At 41.5% G+C, this 27,076-nt stretch overlaps 2 protein-coding genes across 2 annotated transcripts; both read left to right on the forward strand.

The window, feature by feature from the left end:
* Nucleotides 1-3,071: 3,071 nt before the first annotated feature.
* Nucleotides 3,072-12,398, forward strand: lg2h16orf87 (linkage group 2 C16orf87 homolog). The gene is made up of 4 exons (XM_049599415.1): nucleotides 3,072-3,362; nucleotides 9,759-9,858; nucleotides 10,409-10,588; nucleotides 11,409-12,398. The coding sequence occupies exons 1-4, from the start codon at nucleotides 3,297-3,299 to the stop codon at nucleotides 11,525-11,527; spliced, it is 465 nt and encodes a 154-aa protein (XP_049455372.1). The 5' UTR covers nucleotides 3,072-3,296; the 3' UTR covers nucleotides 11,528-12,398.
* A 2,075-nt stretch (nucleotides 12,399-14,473) lies between these two features.
* Nucleotides 14,474-26,811, forward strand: gpt2 (glutamic pyruvate transaminase (alanine aminotransferase) 2). The gene is made up of 11 exons (XM_049599250.1): nucleotides 14,474-14,942; nucleotides 17,900-17,989; nucleotides 18,173-18,281; nucleotides 20,277-20,410; nucleotides 20,638-20,881; nucleotides 21,028-21,107; nucleotides 21,391-21,527; nucleotides 24,147-24,321; nucleotides 24,824-24,979; nucleotides 25,512-25,624; nucleotides 26,172-26,811. Exons 1-11 carry the CDS (start codon nucleotides 14,658-14,660, stop codon nucleotides 26,308-26,310), a joined length of 1,662 nt encoding a protein of 553 aa, XP_049455207.1. The 5' UTR covers nucleotides 14,474-14,657; the 3' UTR covers nucleotides 26,311-26,811.
* The last annotated feature ends 265 nt before the right edge of the window (nucleotides 26,812-27,076 follow it).

Here is a 27,076-nt window from a genome sequence, read left to right on the forward strand (position 1 = left end):
TCTGTCAGATTGGTAAATGGAGAAAAAAAAAGTCTTGGGGAAACAGGCATTACACTTCCTGACATCCCGTCTGAACACCAACACTGTTGGTGTTTGGACCCCTATAAAATAATAATAACAACCCAGAACAAATACAGTATTGTTCCAACAGCATTGGTTTCTGGAGCCTCAGTTATAAGACACTGTATTCAGAAACATTCCAGTGAAACAAGGTCCCTTTATTAGGTCTGTCACTGGTTCAAGCTCTGCTGAGGAGCTCCTGCTGCCACATGGACCAGACGCTCCAAACCTGCAACACATGTGCAAACAGTCTGAGGATCCTGCTCCAGATGAGGTTTTGCTCCTGTGATTATCAGCTGAAGGCTGATGGTGTGATTTATGGTGGAGATGATGGGACGTGTCACTGCTGCTTTTCTGATCACCTCTAATTGTCCCCACCACTACTTTTATATTCATTGCATATGTGTTCAGTTCAAATATTACTTCCTGTTGACTCCTTCATGTTCACAGTGGATGTTTGTTCTCTTTGTCTCTGCCTTCTTTAGGGACTGTTCTCTACTCGTCAGAGGAGGAGGAGGGTGGCTGGGGTGCGACTTTGGTTTGTTTTGTTTTGGGGGGTTTTATTCTCCCTAAAGCCACAAATATTTGTCTTTGAGCTTCCCTGAGCGACTGGTGAAAAATACACAACCCTCCCTCCACCAGACATTAGTTATTAGATTTTCAGAACCTACTCTTTGACGTTTGAAAGTCAAAAATTGAAGACGAATCCTGGAGTTGAAACAAGCCTCAGTTTTTCACTCTTGGTGGACATGCTGTTTGATTTGTGCAAATGGTGCAAATTTTTAATGAAACACACACACACACACACAAAAATAGATCGTCTCTCGCTCGTGATATGTTCAAGGACTGTCGGATATTTGAAAATCTAATGATAATTTCTGTTTTCACACAGCACAGTTACATAACATCAGAAAAAAAATCTATTCTTTGTGTTAGTCGAACAAATACCAGACTTTTAAAATACATGTAAACATGTTAGTTGAATAGCATTAAATGCGTAACAGAAGAAGAAGAAGCCGGTAACAACATGGAGAAGTCTACATCCAGAGATCTGCTTTTGCTTTTTCAAAATTAAATGCTTCTGCTCCATAAACTCTGAAAAACTTTATATTTTAAAAAACTATTCACTTAAATTAATACTTTCTTATTTTCTTTTATAGTTTTTGCCATATACAGGTATGTAATGATGACTGTTAGATAATGTCAACTCTTCATTTAATCACATGACAAGACTAAACAATATCTGGTAGCTAGTCCAGCCCAAAATCTGTCAAGACTGACAAAGTGAACTGAGCCTTTTAATCTTAAAGATTGCAGTAGTAAAGGACAAGAGAGGAACATACAGGAGGAAAAAGTTGCAAAGCTCCCTAAATTAGATTCATTTGGCTTTTTAATAAACACTTGGCGTGCGCGCGTGTGTGTGTATGTGTGTGTGTGTGTGTGCCTTATAACTAGTAACTAGCGTGCAGTAATAACTACCTTGCACTACTGTGTAAGGTAGTTGTGTAAATAAAGTTGAGTTGGCTTATTTTTGGCTTGACATACTACGTATTGGGGCTTACTAAATATTCTGCTGACATACTATCTTATATGGTAGTATGTGTATTTGAACACCAGGGGTGGGTAGAGTACTGAAAATCTGTACTCAAGTAATAGTACAATTACTGCCATAAAAAATTACTCAAGTAGAAGTAAAAAGTATGTGGTTAATAATTTACTCAAGTACAAGTTACTTTCTGTTTGAATATTTTTTAGGGTGTGCGGACCAGTGCAAAATATTGAAAAAACAGCACTTGTTGATAAAACTTTTTTTTTAATGAAGCAGGTACCTTCCACTCTCCATCTCCTTCACTCTACCCCTCTTTTCCTCACCTAACCTCTTCTTTCTCCATTTCCCTGTCTGTAATTTGAGTGGATGACCTTGCTTTAAAAACAGAACTGACATCCCAACTTCTTTGTCTTTTCTACGTCTTTTTCGCTGTGAACAAATTAAATAAAATCCAATAAAATAAATGAGAAACCTTTCCATATATGGTTCTTCAATATGCTTGCAGAGATTCGACAATGAGTTTTTGAAAGCAAGGATCTCCTGGTTTTTTGGCAGGCACAGGACACACTTCATTGAGTAAATGTTCTTTTTTATGGATTTTGGCACAAAAAATGTGGTGAGATGTGGCCAGGTATGGTCGATGGCAGCTCCCACTTGCTCTTTGTTTCGACCTGGCTCCGACATGATCTTCGTGATCGGGGTCAGGTCAGGAGTGGAGGACTAGTGCTTGCTTGTTCAGCGGGTTCAGAACATGGCGCTTTAGTAAAGTTCGAATAATATTCAAATTTATTATTATTATTATTATTTTTTATTTTTATTTATTTATTTTTTTTTTACAAAAAAACCCACAAAAAATAAGATGCTTATTATGCTTATTAAGATGAACGTGACACTCGGATGGTGGGTGGTGTTGGCGCAGCGGGCTCCTCCGTCGGCGCCTCTCCCTCCGTCACTATGTCCCTCCCTGGCCTGGCTTGTGCGCGAGCCATCTCCGCCCGAACGGGATTCGCCATGATATACAACATTATTGATAGTTTTAATTAATTATTAATGATATTTGAATTATCAAATTTAGGTTCGAGCTCATAAAAAAAATATATATTCGAATATATTTAGAACATTTTTTTTTTAACAGCCCTAGAGCAGACTAGTTGTAACGAAGGTAAATGGCAAATGTTGTGAAGTAAAAAGTAGATTACTGGCTCAAAAATATATTTGAGTAAGAGCAGAAGTACAGTTTTAAGAAAGGAACTTAAAAAGTACTCGTTCCTAAAAAAAAAAAACAAAACTACTTTTTTACACACATGCGTTACTTGTAACGTGTTACTACCCACCCGTGTTGAACACACAGCGTGCCCCCTGACTTTTCAGACAAAACCTCCGCCCTTGAGAGCCACAGTGTAAATAGCCTGCTGTCTCCTATTTTCCCAGGGTCCTTGAATGCGACACAGCAGCAGAAGGACTCTCTCTCTCTGCGCATGCTCGCAGCTTTATCCTAATATCAGTGTGTAGTGTAATGTCTGTGTGTGTTTCTCAAAGGTGTGTTGTCAGCTCGTGTCCTCGGTGTGTGTGTCCTGCAGACATGTGTTAGTGTGCCGGGCTCAGACCAGCTGCCGTCCATGTTTCACACACACATCTAAAGTTGTAGCTTCGTTCAGCTGTCGGCGTGTCGGCGGAGGAAACGGATATGTCGGCAAATAAAACAAAGAAAGTCAAAATGGCTACTAAATCCTGTCCTGAATGCGACCAACAGGTGAGAGGACACATTTATCACTTATCCTAACATTGGTACTGACCCAGTGTGGTGTGTGGGGTCTGTAATGTCGGTGAGAGGAGACACAGTGAGGACAGGACGGTCCTCTACAGAAAGAGGAGACATGGAGGAGCCACATTAACACCGTGTGTTAACGACTGTTGAACCAAACCTCACTTTAAATATGAACAAGTTAACTGCTGGTTTATTATTGAGCACAGAAAGACTTCATGTTCCCTCAAATATTGATCCTATTAAATTTATCTTCACTTCGGCTATGGCCATTTTGTTTTTATCACAATCACATAGTAGCACATTTGGTTTTATTATTTTAACACTAAGTTGTCTTCCCAAAAATCCAACATTAAAGAGGAACTACGGCCATTTTCTGACATGTTATTCCCAGCTCTCCAGGAAGTATCCACATTCTTTACCTAAGGAAAAGTACTGATACCACGCTGTAATAATACTTTATTATAAAACAAGTCCTGCATTGAAAAAGTTTGTCAGTATAAAAAGGAAAATGTAGGGTAAAATGAGGTGAGACGTCCCTCCCCCTTCATTCCTCTCCTACTTTATGTATTTATTTTTTTAATTTGAACACACATGGAACTGCATAAAATCCAAATTGTGGAAAAGAAATAATAAGAAATGTGTCAGGAGAGGTGAAGAAGACAGGCCGATACAAACAGACCTCTCAACTTAAATTCCCTTCAGTTAAATTGAACTTTATTTATCCAGAAGGAAATTCTTGTGCTTCAAATTACAGTCACCACAATTTAACATTCGCAACCAGTAACAACCACACGCTGGGCCTAGTTTTAGAAACAATGGAATAGTAAATATCTGGCAAAATAAACAAATATACATAACTTAAGGAGGAAAACTGACAATGACAAAAAGGGGTGAAAAGCAGACAAAAGAACTAAATTAACATGTTAGCGAAAACTACAATGAAAGAGAAATGACAACAGGAAGCACACTGAGCAGTCAGTGAAAAATAATCCAATAAAAACCAAGAGATACCCAGAACACAGTGCAGAGAAGGGAGGGAAATATATTTACATACAAGTCATGAAAGGATTAGACTTCATGAATTAAATGTGATGATAGTTTCCTTTTAAACTGTTGTAAGGATAAAGAGCTCTTGACAACATGAACTTTGGTGTTCTGGATCTGCCCCTCATGATGTCTGAACGAGGACTGGCCTTGTGTCGTTTTGGAAAGGAAGATGGAGCTGATTATATGAATGCATTTGGGAATTAAATGTTAAGAAATTGCTAAACAATGAGAGTAGAGAAGAAGGTAAGAAGATGTGTATACAGTACAGGCCAAAAGTTTGGACACACCTTCTCATTCAATGCGTTTTCTTTATTTTCATGACTATTTACATTGTAGATTCTCACTGAAGGCATCAAAACTATGAATGAACACATGTGGAGTTATGTACTTAACAAAAAAGGTGAAATAACTGAAAACATGTTTTATATTCTAGTTTCTTCAAAATAGCCACCCTTTGCTCTGATTACTGCTTTGCACACTCTTGGCATTCTCTCCATGAGCTTCAAGAGGTAGTCACCTGAAATGGTTTCCACTTCACAGGTGTGCCTTATCAGGGTTAATTAGTGGAATTTCTTGCTTTATCAATGGGGTTGGGACCATCAGTTGTGTTGTGCAGAAGTCAGGTTAATACACAGCCGACAGCCCTATTGGACAACTGTTAAAATTCATATTATGGCAAGAACCAATCAGCTAACTAAAGAAAAACCAGTGGCCATCATTACTTTAAGAAATGAAGGTCAGTCAGTCCGGAAAATTGCAAAAACTTTAAATGTGTCCCCAAGTGGAGTCGCAAAAACCATCAAGCGCTACAACGAAACTGGCACACATGAGGACCGAGCCAGGAAAGGAAGACCAAGAGTCACCTCTGCTTCTGAGGATAAGTTCATCCGAGTCACCAGCCTCAGAAATGGCAAGTTAACAGCAGCTCAGATCAGAGACCAGATGAATGCCACACAGAGTTCTAGCAGCAGACCCATCTCTAGAACAACTGTTAAGAGGAGACTGCGAATCAGGCCTTCATGGTCAAATAGCTGCTAGGAAACCACTGCTAAGGAGAGGCAACAAGCAGAAGAGATTTGTTTGGGCCAAGAAACACAAGGAATGGACATTAGACCAGTGGAAATCTGTGCTTTGGTCTGATGAGTCCAAATTTGAGATCTTTGGTTCCAACCGCCGTGTCTTTGTGAGACGCAGAAAAGGTGAACGCATGGATTCCACATGCCTGGTTCCCACTGTGAAGCATGGAGGAGGAGGTGTGATGGTGTGGGGGTGTTTTGCTGGTGACACTGTTGGGGATTTATTCAAAACTGAAGGCACACTGAACCAGCATGGCTACCACAGCATCCTGCAGCGACATGCCATCCCATCCGGTTTGCGTTTAGTTGGACGATCATTTATTTTTCAACAGGACAATGACCCCAAACACACCTCCAGGCTGTGTAAGGGCTATTTGACCAAGAAGGAGAGTGATGGAGTGCTGCGGCAGATGACCTGGCCTCCACAGTCACCGGACCTGAACCCAATGGAGATGGTTTGGGGTGAGCTGGACCGCAGAGTGAAGGCAAAGGGGCCAACAAGTGCTAAACACCTCTGGGAACTCCTTCAAGACTGTTGGAAAACCATTTCAGGTGACTACCTCTTGAAGCTCATGGAGAGAATGCCAAGAGTGTGCAAAGCAGTAATCAGAGCAAAGGGTGGCTATTTTGAAGAAACTAGAATATAAAACATGTTTTCAGTTCTTTCACCTTTTTTTGTTAAGTACATAACTCCACATGTGTTCATTCATAGTTTTGATGCCTTCAGTGAGAATCTACAATGTAAATAGTCATGAAAATGAAGAAAACGCTTTGAATGAGAAGGTGTGTCCAAACTTTTGGCCTGTACTGTATATTAGGGCTGTCAGTCAATAAAAATGTTAAATCACAGATTAATCACACATATTTTTATCTGTTCTAACTGCACCTTAAAGGGATATTATTCCATTTTTAATACTCTTATCAACATGGGAGCAGACAAATATCCTTAGTGTTTGCAAATGTGTGTTTATTATTATTGCAACAATGCAAAACAATGACAAACACTGTCCAGAATATTCTCCAGAATAACCTCAAAGTTACTGCACGCTCAAATAATAAGATGAAAGCAGACCATGGTAAACTCAAGCCCAACAAGCAACAATAGACAGACACATTGACCTGAACGTAGCATTACTTAGTAACACTAACACGATGTGGTGTCCAACTTTACACTTATATAGTGCACCCAAAAATAAAAATTCAGCCATTATCTACTCACCCATATGCCGACGGAGGCCCTGGTGAAGTTTTAGAGTCCTCACATCCCTTGCGGAGATCAGCGGGGGGAGCGCCAGCACACCTAATGGTAGACGGCGCCCCAGACTAACGTCCAAGAACACAAAATTGAATCCACAGAGTACCTCCATACTGCTCATCCATAGTGATCCAAGTGTGCTGCAGCCGTGACATAAAAAGTTGAATTTTGAAAAACATCATATGAACTCTGTTTTTAGCCTCACTGTAGCCTGTAGCTCTTATTATTAGTCTGGGGCGCCGTCTACCATTAGGTGTGCTGGCCGCTCCCCCTGCCGATCTCCACAAGGGATGTGAGGACTCTAAAACTTCACCAGGGCCTCCGTCGGCATATGAGTGAGTAGATAATGGCTGAATTTTTATTTTTGGGTGCACTATCCCTTTAAGGTTAAAGCGGCAACAGATAGGATTCAGGTTTTTTTTAGCTTGGCGCCACCTAGCGTCAGTGGTGTTGCGTCGCACTGTCGCAACGACCAAATTGAGCGTGGGGATCAGAGATAATCAATAAAATGTAGGCTGTAAAGCCACCAGTATACCTCTATGTATATGTAGAATGAGAAGGTGTGTGGACACTCTACTAAATAAATGAGTAAAGAGACCGAGCAACAATTATCAGATTTATCTGAAGAAAAAACAAATAGTAATGCAAATAATTAAATAACCAGTACAAACAGCTCACAGTAAATGATACCAATATGTACAGTACCAGTACAAACAGCTCACAGTAAATGATACCAATATGTACAGTACCAGTACAAACAGCTCACAGTAAATGATACCAATATGTACAGTACCAGTACAAACAGCTCACAGTAAATGATACCAATATGTACAGTACCAGTACAAACAGCTCACAGTAAATGACACCAATATGTACAGTACCAGTACAAACAGCTCACAGTAAATGACACCAATATGTACAGTACCAGTACAAACAGCTCACAGTAAATGATACCAATATGTACAGTACCAGTACAAACAGCTCACAGTAAATGACACCAATATGTACAGTACCAGTACAAACAGCTCACAGTAAATGATACCAATATGTACAGTACCAGTACAAACAACAGTAGACGCAGTGGAATTATACCAATATGCACATGTAAACAGTCCCCATTCTAAAATAAACGCTACCGTATGGAAACCATGCGGCCGGTTGGAGCTCAAATTGAATTCAGTGTTCACTTAGCTGGGCGTAACTTAGCTGGGTGATGTCCGTGGATAGCTGCCTCCATGAGAAGAGAGCAGAAGGAAGGGAGGGGGGTATCACTGTCCGAGGGCTGCCGTAGAATGGCAACCAGGATGTCAGCCGACCAACACTCGCTACCCGCTCCCTGGTTGCGGCGATTTGCGATGCTGGCCAGCTAGGAATGAACTAGCAGCCAGTACAGTCCAGTCCTCTCTGGTCTAGCTAACATTTAGCCGTGTTACTTACTGATCCATTAGAAAGAAAGCTAGCTGGACATGGGTTTTGAAGCCTCTTTGGTCACGGAGCTCCCTCCATCTCTTGAACGCCTGACTGAGGTTTACTCTTGTTTTTCCTCTTCTTTTATCACTCTCCTTTTTGCTCTTCTTTGCCTCCTCACACAGAGGAGCTCCTTTTCTTTTGCTAGGCCGTTTTTCACTTGTCTCCAAACTTTGTCCGTCTGCCATTGTGCTCGTGACTCAACTATCTCATGCCCAACTCCTCATAAGGACCAGCTCCAGTCCCTGATTGGCTGACCGACCAGTTTCTCAACACATGACGCATTTCCTGCCGTAAAGCAGATTTTTTCCACGAAATTTTGGCACCGGTGGCAGAAGCTTATTGCACAGCCACTAAGTAACCTATGTAAACGCTGATAGTCTGATTGTACTGTGGCCACTACCCTGTGCAACCCACATTATTTTCATAACGATATATTTAGGAAAAGATGCTGTCTGTTGCCTCTTTAACTAAACCTCCCGTTTTTATAAGCAGCTTGATGTACACAGGTGGTAACTCAGTTCACATCGACAGTAAATGCAGATAACTTGAGTCTTGTCTCGACAACCATCTGACAGAGTTGCTAAGCTGAAGTTGCCGTTTAAAAGACGCCTTTCTTTATTCATTTCTGCTCACGGAGGTTTGTTTTTGCTTTTCATCGGCAACATTACTGCAGCATCACTTCCTGATTTACCAAACTAAAGTGTGGACTGAGGGTCATAACACTAAAATCATGATACAATATTATTACGACTCCAAACATTTTGTGATATGCCGAGTATTGCTGAGAAAGAAATTAAGATTTATTACATTTTTTGTCATTTCTGTTGAAATTAGCTTTAGAGACCAAAAACATTTTTGCACCAGGCTGTAAACATGTTTATTTCTCTTGTGAAGTTGTAACATGGGGGTTGTGTCCTCCTGTCTTCAGCCTCAGAGGTGCTACTTGATTAAAACTTGTTAAAGTTAGATACCAGTAATTGGTCAAAATTGTATCGTGATGTTGGACACAGCATCAGGCCAATCACTGGGATAAAATTAAAGTGTTTTCCAAAAATCCAAATTGACTTAACATCAGGGAGCTCTCACATCAGGGACCCAGGCCCGAATCCAAGTACACTCACAAAGTCCAGTTTGTTTGATAAGTGTGAACACTGTGTACCGCACGTGATCATTCATTCTGTGCCCAGTACCACCTGAAAAGATGGTCTTTGATCTAATGTCCTTATCAAGTTTCTGTTGCACCTTATTTTAATTGCACTATTATCTTTGATTGTAATATTATTTTCTCTTGTTTGTTCTCTTATTTTGCTTTTTTGTTTTCCTCGTGTGTATGATGTTGAGCACTTTGGATCAACAGTGTTGTGTGTAAAGTGCTATATAAATAAAATTGAGTTGAGTCTCGAGTACGGCTCATGTGTACTCTGGTGTGAAAACAGGCCTTTGGTCAAAGCTAATATTTTCACTCCCCCAACAGACAAAGCCTCATCAGAATATCAGTAATATAACTTCTGTATGTTTCCTGTTTCTCTCCAGATTCCAGTAGCGTGTAAATCCTGCCCGTGTGGTTACGTGTTTATTAGCAGGAAACTCCTGAACGCCAAATTAAATGAGCGCTCCTCTCCAGCCATAGCAGGTAAGATTCAGATTTTATATTAACTAATAAATTATGCCTGGAAGTGTAGTTTGACTTTTGTGTTTAATGTTTGCTTGATTCCTCTAAACATTTGTTAAGAAGGTAATAGTAATTCTATAACATCTTTCAGTGCTGTTATTTATTTTGTGAAGTCTGTCAGTCTGTCATATGCATATTTTTCTCCATCTCTCTCTCTCTTTATTTATATGTGTGTATTTAAATATATATTTTAAAATGTATTTATGTTATTATCATTATTATTATCATTTACGTGGTTTTATTTTTACGATTGTTTTTCTCTTTCATTATTTTTCTTTTATATATATGAAAAAAAATATATATATATATATTAATTTAAATTAAAAAATTATATAGAGTTGTTTAAATTTATTTATGCATCTATTTAATTATTTATTTAATTTATTTATTTATTTTTATTTTTATTTATTTTTATTGTTTTAAAGGAACAAGCCTCAGCTGGCAGCCTGGCTCCAGTCTAACCCACAAATGACAGTGATCTGTTTTTTATTATCCGTGTTTTCTGCCTCAGACAAACTGGACTTTAAGCGGAGGAGGACGGAGCGTATTCGCAGAGAGAGGATAGACTCTTCCTTAACCAATGACATGGAGAACAGGAGAAGATCCCGGGCCAACAGCCAATCAGATCCCATCCGGAGGGGGCGGGGCAGACCAAAAACTGTGGGGCTGAAGAAACAGGAAGAGGAAAAAGGTAAAAGAAGAAAATACTATCTACAGTTTGATTTCACAGGACTCTCTTGTGATGTCCGTCTTTAAAGGGATAGTTCAGATCTTTTGAAGTGATGCTGTGTGACATACTCATCTATCGTCAGTGTGTTACCTGCAGTAGATATGTCGCCACGCCTCCGGTTTGGAGACACAGCAGGAGTGCTGAGTGTCTGACTACTATCACGCCACATGCTACATGTAAATATAAGTTTATGTTGATTACTATGTGTTGTATTTGTCATCGTGGTATTGCTTACAACGTATGCAGTACAAATGGGATTGAGCGCCATCAGCACAAGTTGCTGATGTAGGCCACTTTTTAATTTGCCATAATGTGTCGTAAAGATGAACGCAGGTCCTTCCAGTTTGCATAAAATCAAACCAGTTTAAGCTCTTAAACCAGACCAGACCGGCTAAACTGGAAATTGACCCAACACGACCTGCAGTAAAACCCAGGTTGAGATTACCTGCATGCTGCTGTCCGTTTCACCTCTCGCTGTGTCTTTGCCTCATGTCTCTCCCTCTGATCCCCCTGGACACGCACACTGCACCTGACATTACCTTCATTAAAGGTCCAGTGTGTAGGATTTGGGGGGATAAATTGGCAGAAGTAGAATATAATAAGGATGTTTATTTAGTGTGTAATCACCTGCAAATAAGAGTCACTGTGTGTTCGTTACTTTAGAATGAGGCGTTTATATCTACATAGGGAGTGTTAAATTCAAATTATGGGAACGACCATAGTTTAACACCGTATTGCCAAAATGAGTTTTCTGTGACTGACTGTTTTATTGTGTCGACAGAGAAACAAGAGAAGGAGGTGGATATCTACGCCGGTCTGTCGGATGAGAAGGCCTTCGTGTTTTCCGTGGCCTTGGCTGAGATCAACCGCAAGATCCTCGGTCAGAGACTCATCTTATAGACGAACACCTGAAGAACTCAGGAACCTGTCACAGAGGACCTACAACAGAAACCTATCAAACAGCAAGAGGACGACCAAAGAGGGCAGGAGTGGCTGCAGCTGAACTCTGATGTGGATACGATTCAGAAACCTGCTGAGGTGCTGTCTCTGAGAGAAATCACAGCAACTGAGCAACTTGAATTAACACCCAGCACACATGCGCACACCTTTCTACACTAAGAGCACGAGTGTGTGTGTTGTAACGACAAACTGTACGTTATGGCTGATTGAAGCAGGAGAGAGGCGTGGATGATATTTTTAACTGTTGTGTAGATACAAACATCAGAGTGTATAAACCATACTGAGCTCTACAGGCCTCTGAGTTTAATTTAGGAGAGTAAAAACTAAAGACATCACCGGACTGTTATTAAGTAAACAACCTCAATGGACAGTAGCTTCATGATAACTTACAGGACCAAGACATTTTGGTATCTGCATGCTTTATATAAACTGAAGATGAGATGATCTGCGAGCACAGCTGAGCATGTAAAGCATCCTCGTAGCTTCACTTCACTGATGAACACAAACTGGAAAAAACATTTCATCACAAGGATTAAGAACATGTTGTCATTAATTACTGCTACGCGCAGAACACACCACATATTTAGTATTAACTTTTATAGACTGTATCAGGCTGGGTTATTTAAGATGAATTTCACCTCACTTACTGAATGTGGATGAAACTGTGTTACAAGAAAACTGCAATCAACGGTGTTCAGAGTTCCTCGAATATTACAGGAAGTCAGACAAATATTTATCAGATTGTGAGGTAGTGCTGATGTAGTGAATATGTTTTCTTTTCAAATGAAATAAATTTTATCAGTCTCACTAAGTCTGATTCGGTCAGCAGGTGTTTTATTGATGTTCTGTTTGATGGACCGCAGCAGAGTCCCATGTACCAGAACGTGTCTGGGATGAACAGAGATCTTATGGTGATCACCCTCAGGATGAAAGGATGACACGTCAGGGGCGCCCTATTTTTATCCTGGTAAAGCTACATTGTGAACAACATATTTAGTTAGGGTGAATAAATGCAGTTGTTTGAAGGAGGAATTGGTTTTATGCAGCAGTATAATACAGACATTAGTGTTTTTAACACGTTTTTCATGAGAGTTTGTTCAATACATTTATATTTACACTCACTGGCTGCTGAAGTCCAAACGGATGAAGAAAGGTGATTGAAGTGACTTTGAACGTGGCATGGTTGTTGGTGCCAGACGGGCTGCTCTGAGTATTTACTGGGATTTTCAGCACAACCATCTCTAGGGTTTACAGAGGATGGTCCCAAAAAGAGAAAATATCCAGTGAGCCAAAATGCCTTGTTGATGCCAGAGGTCAGAGGAGAATGGCCAGACTGGTTCAAGATGATAGAAAGGCAACAGGAAGTCCGTGGAAGACCGTGTCCATCCCTTTATGACCACAGTGTACCCATCTTCTGATGGCTACTTCCAGCAGGATAACGCACCATGTCACAAAGCTCACATCATCTCAAACATGACAATGAGTTCACTGTACTCCAATGGCCTCCACAGTCACCAGATCTCAGTCCGATAGAGCACCTTTGGGATGTGCTGGAACGGGAGATTCTCATCATGGATGTGCAGCCGACAAATCTGCAGCAATTGTGTGATGTCATCATGTCAATATGGACCAACATCTCTGAGGAATGTTTCCAGCTCCTTGTTGAATCTATGACACCAAGAATTAGGCAGTTCTGAGATATATATGTATATATTTTAAATTTAATTAAATTTTTTTCCCTACACGATTTAATGACTATTTTGGTCAAAAGAATTCACAATATTGATACTATTATGACATTGATAGAAAATTTAAAATAATAATAATACTCATGGTATCAGTCAAATTCATCTTTACTTTATCTATTGTCTGCTTTGTCTCTTTTGGTAAATGAATTACACTCAAAATACAAGTGAAGGGAGGTGAAGACCAAAACAAAGCAAGAACAGAATGAAACTGAAAAGATTTCAGAGGTATTGGATCATTTACACAAAATTATCACAGGCCTATGTGTATTATTATTATGATATCGATATTTTCATCATATGTATACCCGCTTACAAGCTTTTCAAGAGCTTTTTCTTTTTTTCAAGGTACTTTTTTAGATTTTTTTATTTATCTAATTTGTTATTTAAATTTATTTAAATGTATTTGATTTATATAGGTCAATGCTAAAATGGTACAATAAGTGTTCCATTATTTACATTATTATTAAAGGCCTAGGTGTATTATTAACATATCAATATTTTCATTTTATAGATATCTATCTAAATTTATATATAATTTAAAAGCCAATGTATAAGCTGAACCTGCTAAAGCTGGAGAGTGCGTATATAAATAAATATATATATATATATATATATATATATATATATATGCCAGTGTTCTTTTTAAAACAATTCATATATATGGATAAATATTTGTCAGTGTTCTTTAAAAAAAAATATATATATTTTAATTCCAATTTTATTTCTAATTTTATATATATACATATATATGTATATATATATATATATATACACACACATATATATCTATGTATATATAGATAGATAGATAGATAGATAGATAGATATTTATATGTCAGTGTTCTTTTAAAAAAATAATAATATTTTAATTCCAATTTTATTTAATATTTTAATTCTTATTTTATTTAATATTTATGTATATATATTAAATACATTTTTATAAAGAACATTGACATATATACATATAGTCCTCTTGCAAGCTTTTCGAGAGCTTTTTATTTTTGTCAGTGTTCTTTTTTTTTAATCATTGTTTTCATTTATTTATTTGTTTATTTATTTTGTGTCACATTAACCGCTCAATAAAGTTTCCTTGAAAAAAAAGATGGAGGTCGACGTTGAAATGGGAGGATGACTGTGTCGTATCAGTGTTAATCTGGGTGTAGACACACACACACACACACACAGGCAGACGGAAGCAGCCTCCTCCTCCTCCTTCTTCTTCTTCTCTCCTCCCGTCATGGCTCCAACCGTCGGTTCAGGCTGCTGTAAATATTAACGGTAAATATTCGGTTCGTGTCCGGTGCGGCGGCTCGTGAGGAAACATGCTTTGTCTCAAACAGTTGGTGCTCCGCTCTCCGCCCGTCACCGCCTCCGTTAGCTCCTCTCTACGGCAGCATGCCCGGTTCAAGTCGCAGGGCCCCGCCGGGCAGGTCGGACTGAAGCGGTTCAGCACCGCGGAGGCGACCGTGGAGACCCGGGACCAGGCCCGCATGAAGGAGAAGACCCTGACCATGGCGACCCTGAACCCGCAGGTGAAGGCGGTGGAGTACGCTGTGAGAGGACCCATCGTCATCAAGGCGGGGGACATCGAGAAGGAGCTGCAGCAGGTCAGTGGGGACACACCGGGTACCGGTACCGTCCGTGTGACGGCGGAGGGAGGCGACACGGATAACGGGGACAGATAATTATTTATTAAATGTTTTATATTTATTAAAGCTAGTTGGTTTAATGATCTGTGTTTATGACGATGCTGCAGCGCGTCATCATGACAACAGACCCACAGAGAGGTTGCATCATCCTCAGCCTGCACACACTGGCTGCTGGGTACCAGCCGCACACTGCACATTACATTAGACCAGTTACACACAGTTTAAGGCACTGGTTTACAAACTCTCTGTGACCCAGACACACCAGAGGGTGAGCCACAACCCCAACACACACTTGTATTTATATCTGCACACAGCAGCCTGTGTAACTGTGACGTCACACTCAGTTAAGTTCATGGGTCACACGCAGCTCAACTTGATCTGCAGTGGGCCAGACCAGTAAAACCATTGCATAATAACCTATAAATAACAACAGCTCTAATGTTTACCCTTTTCTTTCCATGTAAACAAGTGTATTCTGTAAACATTCACCCTGTCATAAAACACATCAACAACCTGAGATGTGTTCAAAATAAATGTAGTTTCAATTATATGTCTCAGTTTTCTCACGTTCAGTCAGTTATCTTCTCAGTCATCAGCAGTAGGGCTCCACCAGTATTGTTTTAAGATGTAATTTGATAGATTATTTTGTACTGAAGCTGCTGGTTGACAATATTCTGAATTTAGAGATTTTTTTAGAGAGCTATATTCAGGTCAGGGTGGAGGGGCGTCTGAAGCAGCTTCTCAAACTTGCTCCTAAAACCTTGCAGCTCTTACACCTCGTTACCACTTACGTATGTGACAGCAGGTGTCTGTAGACTCGTTAATACACAGATGATGTCTCTGGCGTCCAACGCAAGGACATTTATTTCTTTATGGATGGATAGAAACCTGATAGAAACTTGTTTTTCACCATCCAGTAGTTTGGAATATTCACTTGGAACATTACCGGAACAAAAACAGGATCAGTATTGTACAGCAAAGAATAAATGAATATGTTGGTCTGTCAGGTTTGTGGCGTGTTCTGTGAAGTATTTAATTAAAGACCAATGAACGTCTGAACATCAGTGCGTGTTAATTTTAATGACGTCTTCCTGGTAAGGGCCAGGGGGGCCCCTGTGCCCGGTAGGCCCAATCCCTCCAGGCACTCACCTGCACAGAACGATTCAAAATGACGATCTGACCGTACATATTGTAAAACTCTATTTTTGCAGAATAACATTACTCAGGTTTACAGTGTGTTAAAACTAGATTAACAAGTTATTTTTAATTATAAAAACTCACTTGACAGTCAACACAGGAAACTGATGGAAACAGCCTGTTAGCTAACCGGAAAAGTCCAATTTTTTAAACGTACTTGAGGCAAATCCGGGACCAAAATATTACAGAGGGAGGAGTTTCTCAGGCACATCAGATATCACAGAGATTCCCATAGGAATGAATGGACTTCTTTTTGTCTCGTCTCTGTACACATGTAAGTTGAAACGAGGCGTTAGTTTAGTCATCTCGTGGGCCGGATTGGACCCTTTGGCGGGCCGGTTCTGGCCCACAGGCTGTATGTTTGACACATCTGTAAGGTGTGTTATGACTAGGGATACACCGAAATCTTGATCGGATATCGGCCCCGATATCACCAAAATAGATGGAATGGGTATCGGAAAATGCAACCTGTACCTGAGGCGATCCTTTCCCTTTAAATCTATCGCAACGCGAGCTATGTCATACGTCATGGAGCGAAGGAGAGAATCTGCTGTGTGGAGGTATTTCACACTATTTCAACTGCTGTTACACAATTTTTTATTTTTGTTAAAGATAAATAGGTCATCATTGCATTAATCTGTGTAATGCCTGATGCCTCTAGTCTTTTCTGTTCTACATGTAAAGGTATATAGCTTTTTAGGTCAGCCCTGGCACCGGATCAGTATCGAAACTGAAACAGCTGGATCGGTGCATCTCTGATCATGACTCAGATATTAGGGACCAGTATAGATTTTTTAAACCGATACCATAACCGATAATTTCACATTTTTGTGTTTTAAAAACAAGTGTATAACCTGCAGATGATGAACACCTGAGGGTGAGACAGGCTCAGATGATGTGAGAAAATATGGCTGATGTAATATTCCATAGCTCTGACCGAACCAGATGAACCTGACATCACTATCAACACAGCAAACACAAAGAAGAGGTGTGACTCATCGTACCTGCCGACATCAGGTCGACCCTCACTGGCCCCGCCCTCATATAACCCTACACTACAGGTGAACATCATAGATACAGGGATGTGAAAGTAAAATCACTTTAGTCAGTATTAAATGTAACGTTAACAGTGAGACAGAGGATGATGATGATGATGATGAAGCCCAGTGTTACTGTGTATAAACTACAGTCTCTACTAACAGACAAACAGCTGACTCATATGAACATCACCAGCTCCGCCTCACATCTGCTGTGTGACGTGTTGATAACGTCACGCTGCATTTTTATAAACACACCCAGGCGCTGTCTCACCGTCACACGATAGACGAGCCGACAGCTACTAATGAATGATTTATGATTGATTTATTATCTGAAGCCTCATTTTACTTTGCACCTTTGGAGGTGAACGCAAAAGAATCTGTTCACATTATAAAACTCTCTGTTTCCCTCTGAGACTTTTCCTTTTTTGGATTTGGAATCTGTAACTAGCCTCACTGATGAGACTCGTGACGAGCCACTGATATTAAGGTTCAGCAGAATGTAGATGAAAATCGCCCAGACATGATAACTGAAAATTAAAATGTTAAAATGATACAGTTTTTCATTTCCATATACTGGTGATATTTCGTTAAAGCCACTGAAGGGTCATGTGACTCTGGAGCCGCAGGTCACGACCCCTGGTGGAGGCTGATGTGATAACCTTTTTTTTTTCTCTCTAGGGAGTGAAACAGTCCTTCACTGAGGTCATCAAAGCCAACATAGGTGACGCCCATGCCATGGGACAGCAGCCAATCACTTTCCTCCGTCAGGTGAGTGCTGTCAGGTGGGCGGACATGACTCCTGATACCGTTCTTTGTCTGCAGCCTGAGGGATCTGCCCCCAGTGATGCCTCTCACACACATTTAATCCCAGTTAAACATGAACATCCAACACTGTGACGTCTCTTCTTGTCATCTGTGTGTTAAATCTGTTTTCACTCCTCCTCTGTGCAGGTGGTTGCTCTGTGTTGTTTCCCTGAACTGTTGGACAGTCCAGCTCTCCCTGATGACGCCAAGCAACGAGCCCAGCGCATCCTGCAGGACTGTGGAGGACAGAGCCTGGGTGAGTGCATGGAGGGATTGGGCAGGAAGAGATTCAGAGTGACCTACAAAGTCCGTCCTTTGTGCTGCCTTTCTATTTTTACCCAGAGCCAAATGATGGCAGCATCATTCCTCCTCAGGGTGTGATTTTAGACACCATGCCAGCATCCAGGGATCAAAAGAATTGTGACAGACGTGACGTAACACAGACGTGTTGACAGCATTTTACAAACAATAACAATTACATAATGTGTCAATAACAATCATTAAGCATCTCTGTTATATGGCGGCTGCCCTCGTCCTCTGCTCGGAGGGTAAAGAGCTCCTGGACCTTGTTGTTTTCCCAATTTGTAAACATTTTAAACAGCTGTTCTTCTTTGAGTTAGCCGCTTACTGCTATCAGCTACTTCGATTTGTAACGTGAAACTCATTCTGCTCCCAGTAAAACCTCCTGAACGTCTGGATTTTAAGTGATCAGAGAAATAAGGTGATCACACATTAGCAGGTGCTGGTCTAGCAGCCCATCATTGACAAACCAAACGGCGTCACAGAAACACAGATGTGTAACGTGAAACTGTTTTATTCAGTGTTTTACTGGATTAAATCAGCTGGGGTCTCATTTATAAAACAGTGCGTTAGGGATGCACCGAAATGAAAATTTGTGGCCGAAGCCGAATAATATTAAACGCTTGGCCGAATGCAGAGTACCGAATACCGAGTGCCATTTTTTAGTTGTTCATTAGTTTTTGCAGATGAACCCCCTCCAGATTAGCGTTGTCACGGTGCCAAAATTGGGACCCACTGTACGATACCAGTGAAAGTATCACGGTTCTGAGTAGTATCACGATACCACAGCAAAAATGAGGCAGATGTGCTTTTTGTCATTTATAAAAAGATAAATCACTTTTCTATAATACATCAATGATATTTCAATGGAATAAATTACTTATTGACTTATTCATACTTCAAAAACAGCATCAATCAGTGATTAACATAGGGGGGATCAAAATAAAATAAATAAATGAAATAAAAATCAACCAGCCACCCTCCTCCCCTGACAAGTAAAGAACAGTCCCTAAAGTGCGGTGAGGTTTGTGGGCTGTTACTGCCACTGAAAGACTGAAAGAGAGAAATGTGAACGGCTCGTTTCTCCTCTGATACGCCACATACTGTGTGCCGCCATGGCTCAGCTGTTCAGGTACTTTTGGGCAGTCATGACAACAAGTTATTCACCTGGAGCCGGACTTCTCCATCGCCGGTAAGCCGTTATCATGCGCCGCCGTATTTGACAGGAATACGTATTCCAGTCCGTGTCTGTGACCCCCGTTCAACCCACAACTGGCAGGATTCGCCGTTTCGTTTCTGATGCCGATTGAAATCTGTACTCACACAGCGTGCTGAATGATTTATTTTGCCTGCACAAAACTATTTTTAGTCGCAAATGCGAGTGTGGTGACGGACGAAGTAAAATATCGCCACGCTGCCAACATTTTACTCCGTCTGTCACCGCACGCTGTTTGATTGCATTATCAAAACACGCTGCTATTATTCGGCCTTGCTTTTCACTTATTCCACTGAATGCCGAATGTGTGGGGGGTTTTGCAATATTCGGCCGAATATATTCGGTTACTGAATATTCGGTGCGTCCCTACAGTGTGTAGGATCCAGGCTAAAAATGTATGTACGGAGAAAAGCCAAAAATAGTGTAAGCATGGGTCAAAGTTCCTCCCATCAAGTCTGTGGCGTACGCCTCTTTCAGACCTTGTGTTGTGTGTACGCAGTGTTTATAATGAGACCCCTGGTGTGTTTGTTTTGGAGAAGAAGAAGAGACCTCTGTGGATATTTCAGCTCCTGGTTAAAACCTCCTGAACAATGAACACTGAATAAATTTCTAACCAGAAGTTTCAGCTGGTTGCAATCTGCAGCTCTCACCACTAGGTGCCACTAAATCTCCTTAAATCTCACACACTGTTCATTTAAAACCATTTCATGTGTACTGTATGCTGTGTGTTTTCAGGCTCGTACAGTAACAGCCAGGGAGTGGATTGTATCCGTCGGGATATCGCTGACTACATCACACAAAGAGACGAGGGTGTGCCCTCTGACTGGAACGACATCTACCTCACCACAGGGGCCAGTGATGGCATCATGGTACGAACAGCGCTTTTATCTGATGACAAACACTCAGCTGTAAACCGCAGTGTGTGTGTTTGTGGCATCCTACATGGTTTCCAGTTGGAGAATGATTTCAATGTAGTTTTGGGGAACTGAAGAATGAGCAGTACTGAATCGTGTGTTTTCTTCAGGAGACAAGTCGCGGTGTTTGGGGATCAGCGTCTGCAGACAGATGACTCACGTTATAAGTGTGTTGTTTCCAGAGCATCCTGAAGCTGCTGGTGTCAGGTGAGGGCACGTCCAGGACGGGTGTGATGATCCCCATCCCTCAGTACCCTCTGTACTCTGCAGCCATATCAGAACTAGAGGCAGTGCACATTAACTACTACCTGGATGAGGAGAACTGCTGGGCCCTGGATATTCAAGAGCTGCAGCGAGCGTACCTGTCAGCCAAACAGCACTGCCAGCCCAGAGTCCTGTGTATCATCAACCCAGGAAACCCCACAGGTATGACATCATTTGTTCAGACAGTTATACGTCATCTATTTTAAGTTTTAATGATGGGTTAGAGCCATCACTCTGCTTTCTACTGCTGCTTTAACCCTGATACCTGCCTGGTATTTACTTCCTGTTTCCCAACCTCGGTCCTCCAGGTCAGGTGCAGAGTAAGAAGTGTATAGAGGAGGTGCTGCACTTCGCCTACGAGGAGAACCTGTTTGTCATGGCTGATGAGGTAACGTCCACTGCTGGCACAGACTCCACAGCACCACTGTTCATCAGAAATACACTTTCTTATTATGTTTCAAAAGTATTATCCCTTCACTTTCAATGTGACACCCTTGTGTGTCCCTGAGTCTCAGGACAGTTCAAGGGCACTTCTGCAATTTAGCCTTTCACTTTCAGACACAAGTCAGAAGTGACATCAGAGGCTTTGTGTTCAAACAGTCTGATTGTGTCGCTGACCAATTTTTCTTGTCGCACCAGTTTAGTTATAAACCTGTCTGGTATTTCCACAGGTATATCAGGACAACGTGTACTCGTCAGACTGTCAGTTCCACTCCTTTAAGAAGGTCCTCTATGAGATGGGCCCCGAGTATTTCAACAATGTGGAGCTGGCTTCCTTCCACTCCACCTCCAAGGGCTACACAGGAGAGTGAGTGTCCTCTGCATCAAACACACACACTGAGCTCTGAGCATGTCTAACTTACACATTTCAAAGGCCTTTATGTGCAGTCCTGATTTACACAGGTGCTACAGTCAGTCAGAGGCAGGTGTTGATTTACTTCTGAAAAGATCAGAGCTACTAACATATTGATGAACACCAAAATACACGTAATTTCCCTCTGCAAACAGTTAACACAGAAGTTCATTGTGCTCCTGTTTCATGACTGAGACTCCTGTGGGAATATTAACCACACCCACCACACCCATCAGCAGGTTTCTCACTCAGGTTACATCCACACTGATGTGTTTTATAATTATTGCTCTGTTTACAGCTAGCATCCACAACACTCTGGCTTTTGGGAACCCTGACAAAGCTGCTGACCCTGTTTTAGGGAGCGATCACACCAAGATGAAATGCCAGAAATGCAACGCCAGTAAACCATTGTTTTCCTATGATACGGCGCGTCTGACCGGCGTTCAAGCGTCTTTTTAGACTGGCGTTTTTCCGGCGTCTCTTAGATGCGCGTTTTTGTAGACGCTTCTTTTTAGACGCGCGTAGACGCTGAAAAGTTACAATACTTTAAACTTTTTGAGCGTCAGATGCCAGTAGCTAGCGCTCATTGAATAAGCGCTTCCAGTATTTCAAGTGTCTTTGAAGCGTCCGCGTCTCTAGCGTCTCATTTCTGTGTGATCGCCTCCTTAGTCTGAAATCTCTGTGGCTGCGATTCAGTGTGGACCGATGGAAACTGTGATGACATGTTAAAGGGAAATTTCGGTTTATTTCAACCTGTCTCCTATCGTCCTAAATTTGTTTCAAGTGACTAGTGACATAAAAATAATAGTTAGCATGTTAGCCGTTAGCCTAGATACAGCCGGGGCGCATAGTAGCATCAGACCTGTTAAAACGTAAGTGAACGGGCAACCTTCAAGTGCAAAGTTAGTCCACTAAACAAGCTTTTTTTCCACAAAGACCGCCTCATATCGTTAGGATAAATGTCAGAGAACATATAGAAAACGACATGTAAACGTGTTGTCTTACCTTACCGGTGTGCTGCCATGTTTGTTTACCATCTAGCTCTGCTTTCCAAAGCGCGGCCGAAATATATCTTGCAAGCTCTAGATAAAGCCCAGCTGGATACTACTCCAGGTGGAGGTGTCTCGTCCTCGGTCACATCCAGACCTTGAAAATAAGGCTGCAACCGGTCCCATTCCTTGCAACAGAGGCATTCCTCTTCTGTGGGCACTGGGGCACAGCATTCACAGGTACACCACCAATCTCCAGAGCTACGCAGCCTTGCAGCAGCCATTCCTCCTCTCTCGTCCGCTACCTGTTGCGCCTCTCTCTCTCTCCTCCTCCGTTCTTCAATTTCACGAAGCTCTTCGTCAGTGTATTCTGGCTCAAATAAATAAGGGTGGCCATCAAACTCTGCAAAATCAAATTCCTCCTCCACAAAGTCGAAGTCTGGCAAAGAGTCAGCCATTATTCTATAAATCTTTCATAAAATAAATGAATGAACTTTTCAGGCTACTGTCCGGTTCTGCCTTCCAGCTGTTGCTGCTTGTTCTCGCAAGATTTCAGGCACGGTATGAGATCGCTGCTTGTTCTCGCGATATTTCGGCCGCGCTTTGGAAAGCAGAGCTAAATGGTAAACAAACATGGCAGCACACCGGTAAGGTAAGACAACACGTTTACATGTCGTTTTCTATATGTTCTCTGACATTTATCCTAACGATATGAGGCGGTCTTTGTGGGAAAAAAGCTTGTTTAGTGGACTAACTTTGCACTTGAAGGTTGCCCGTTCACTTACGTTTTAACAGGTCTGACGCTACTATGCGCCCCGGCTGTATCTAGGCTAACGGCTAAAATGCTAACTATTATTTTTATGTCACTAGTCACTTGAAACAAATTTAGGATAATAGGAGACAGGTTGAAATAAACTGAAATTTCCCTTTAAGTGAAAACTTTACAGCTAGCTCTGCATACCCTTTGTGATTTTATCTTTCTTGTGTGGTTGCTCTTTTCCTGTCGCCATGACTTCCTCCAGTGATGGATATCCCACTCTAATATGTCTCTGTATTTGTTTTGTAATGACTCCCATTCTGTTCACTGTCTCCTTGACTGCTGTATACTCATGAGTTACCTGCAGTAACAGTTGCACCGCGTCGTCATTCCAAGAAATCTCTGGTCTTGCTTTTCGGCATCTCTGTTGTGTTTCCTGTAACTAAGCAACCAGCCACAGAGCGGACAATCTACTTCCTGTTTACTGTGGTACAGCATGCCCAGTGTACATGATATGTGTTTCAGGTGTGTTAGCATGGATGGAGATTAATTCTGAAACTATGCGATCATGCTTGTGTGTACAGAAATCGTTTTTGTTTAGAAAACAGTTTAAAAAGAGAGCAGCCGTTAGTGTGGACGTGGCCGTAGTTTGCTGCAGTATATGACGTATACGTTCAGGAATGAATTTGACAGTAGTTTGGTTCTCAGGGCGTACAAAGACCCTCGTTAGTCTTTATTATTACACTAACCCCTCGTGTGCAGTTCCCTTTTCTTGACTGAGGACTTTTCCTCATCATCTGTGCTCTGCTCTTTGTTCCATCTGCTCAGGTGTGGTTTCCGTGGAGGTTACATGGAGGTGTTGAACATGGATCCAAAGGTGAAGGCCCAGCTGGTCAAACTGCTGTCTGTTCGTCTCTGCCCTCCCGTCCCCGGACAGGCAGCAATGGACGTTATTGTAAATCCTCCCAAAGACCACGAGCCCTCGTACGCTCAGTTTATCAAGGTGTGTGTGTTTCTGGTTGTTCTCAATCAGTTCAGTGCAGATGTTGGTGTTTACAGTGTCAACTCAGAAACATTTCTATAAGTGTTTTTGTATAAATAGATTGGCTTTTGAGGAATAAATTAGCAGGAAGTTTAGAGGCTGGGATCAAACTACACCAGCTGCTGGATGCTGACCTCCTCAAGGTCGGTGTTCCTAACCTGTCAGGACCCCCACAAGCGTTTAAGAGATTGACCTAAGAGGTCTGAGGGTTACCTGGTTATAAATAGTAATGAATACAATTCATTTTTAGACTGTGTAGTTTTATTTCCTCAGGCCTAAAAAGATTCAAGTCCAACTCAAATTTAGCTGCATGTTTTTTTGGTTTCTGCTCCAGCACACAGTCCATATCTGCTCTGCTAATCACATCCTGTGTTCTCCCTGTTTTACATGACTCCCTCTGACTGCTGTTAACTCACTGTCTGTGTAAAGTTAAATGTGTTGTATGTGTTATATTGGTGTGCAGGAGAAGAGCTCAGTCCTGGGTGAACTGGCTCTCAAAGCCAGACTTACAGAGGAAATCCTGAACTCAGTACCTGGGATCAAATGCAACCCGGTCCAAGGAGCCATGTATGCCTTCCCTCAGATCTTCATCCCACCACGAGCCATCCAGGAAGCTCAGGTCTGTCACTGTGCACGTTTTTTTAATTAACTCTGTTTACTGATTTTTTGAAGTCGTAAGCAAGCAAGCATTGTAGTGTTAGAAAAACATCAACATATATTATATTAAAAGGCAGTGTTCATTTTGGCAGCTGTTTTAGACGTAGTGTTTGTCTTGAGATGAAAATTCTTATTTCTTTTAGTCATATTTTGATCCTTCATAGTCCTAGTCAAACATTAGTTGAGAGCATCTCAAAGTGTTTTAGTTTTAGCTCAGCATTTTGTCTCTTTAATTTAGAATCGCAGTGACAGGTTGTGTCACATTTCATTCAGGCACCATTTTTTTCTACAACTGCAAACAGTTTCTTCGCACGTACAAACTAGTATTTCTCCAGCAGTTTTGGGCAGGTTTAAAGGACGCCGCCACCCTCTGCACACCAGCTGTATCCGTGTCTTTATTCTGTGGCCTCAGGCAAAGCAGCTGATTACAACACAAGCTTAATTTCGGGAGTGGCTGAGCTAAGTGTGTAGTTCCTGTGTGTGTGTCTCTGCAGACTCTGTCTATGGCTCCTGACATGCTGTACTGTCTGAAGCTGCTGGAGGAAACTGGAATCTGTGTTGTTCCAGGAAGTGGGTTTGGCCAGAGGGACGGAACATATCACTTCAGGTCAGACACGAACACTTCCTTCCACCAACAGTGTTAGGTTAATATTTCTGACAAGATGGAGGAAACCTTGTGTCCATACATTCACATGGATGGCACTTTATATCAGTGTTGGGGGTATTACATCACAGTAATAGATTACGTTTTAGCAGTAAAGAATAGAACGCATTACCAACAGGATTTTGGGTCATATTATTACATTTAAAATGTCATGTGACGCATTACCACCTGAAATAAATTGTTAATTGTTTTCATTTTTCAATCACCCACATTGATCCACTTCCACCAGCGCGCCACCAGACGTCCTGTATCCACACCTCGACAGGTCAGATTCCCACCGTGGATCGGTCTTGACTCCGACCTGTCGAGGCACACACGCAGGACCTCTGCGGTTCTTGTACGCCGCACAAAAACTTGATCAGATTGGGATCTGGAGAACTTGGAAACCAGATTGAGGCCTTGAGTTCTTTGTCATGTTCCTCAGATCGTTCCTGAGCGGTTTTTTTGTGAAGCAAAGTCTTACATGTTTGTTTCACTGTGTTTCTCTCAGAATGACCATCCTGCCGAGCCCAGAGAAGCTGAAAGTCCTCCTCAGCAAAGTGAAGGACTTCCACCTCAGATTCCTCGAGGAGTATTCACAACAGGAACCTCCGATCAGCAGAGTCCCCCAAGAACACAGAGACACGTAAAAGCAGCCAGACTGAGGCTTTAATGTGTGACAGCTCGTGTATCGTTCATACCGCTTTAAGTTTACTCGTTTTCCAGACCGTGTGTGACAGAAACATTGTGCCTTGTCCTCACATGATATTTGAAGAGGTAAAGGATCGTCTCCCTGTCCAAACATGTCCAATAAACACACTGTATAGCAGCATCTGAAGCGCACACTCATCTTAAGCTACTCTCAGTATTTCTGTCATGCTCTCATTGACGTGCAGCTCAGTGGTGAACGACCACTGACATCCATTTCCCATCCACACACATCCATGTGATGCTTAGCCAAGGACTTTACCCATCAGCTTGTCATTAGGCGTATGAGGAGTTGTGTGCCTCTTTAAATGCCTCTGTTAACGTGCAGCTACAAAGATTTTCAGATGTAAATTTTTTTGTTTGTTTCTGCCTTGCCTTATAAAACATTAAAGGATCAGTTCACTCATATCACTGAACACACACACACATACATGTGTACTGTATATTGTGACTCTGCTCTCTTTATTTTAAATATCTGTCTCTGAGATTTCTGCCTCCATCACAGTGACGTCAGTCTGAATGGACTTTATGAAGATTATGGAAACTAAAAACTCAACTGCAGTGATTTTCAGAACAAAGCCTCCGATCTAAGCAAGACAGATTATTTTGCCTTCCAAAATGACCCGTATATCAGTCACCTGTTGTTAAAGATTGACTGAAGGGTTGTATGAGATATTTCTCCATAGTCGGTGTATTACTTACAGCTCA

This window comes from Epinephelus fuscoguttatus, linkage group LG2 (genome assembly GCF_011397635.1).
Source record: "Epinephelus fuscoguttatus linkage group LG2, E.fuscoguttatus.final_Chr_v1".
NCBI classification, from domain to species: Eukaryota; Metazoa; Chordata; class Actinopteri; order Perciformes; family Serranidae; genus Epinephelus; species Epinephelus fuscoguttatus.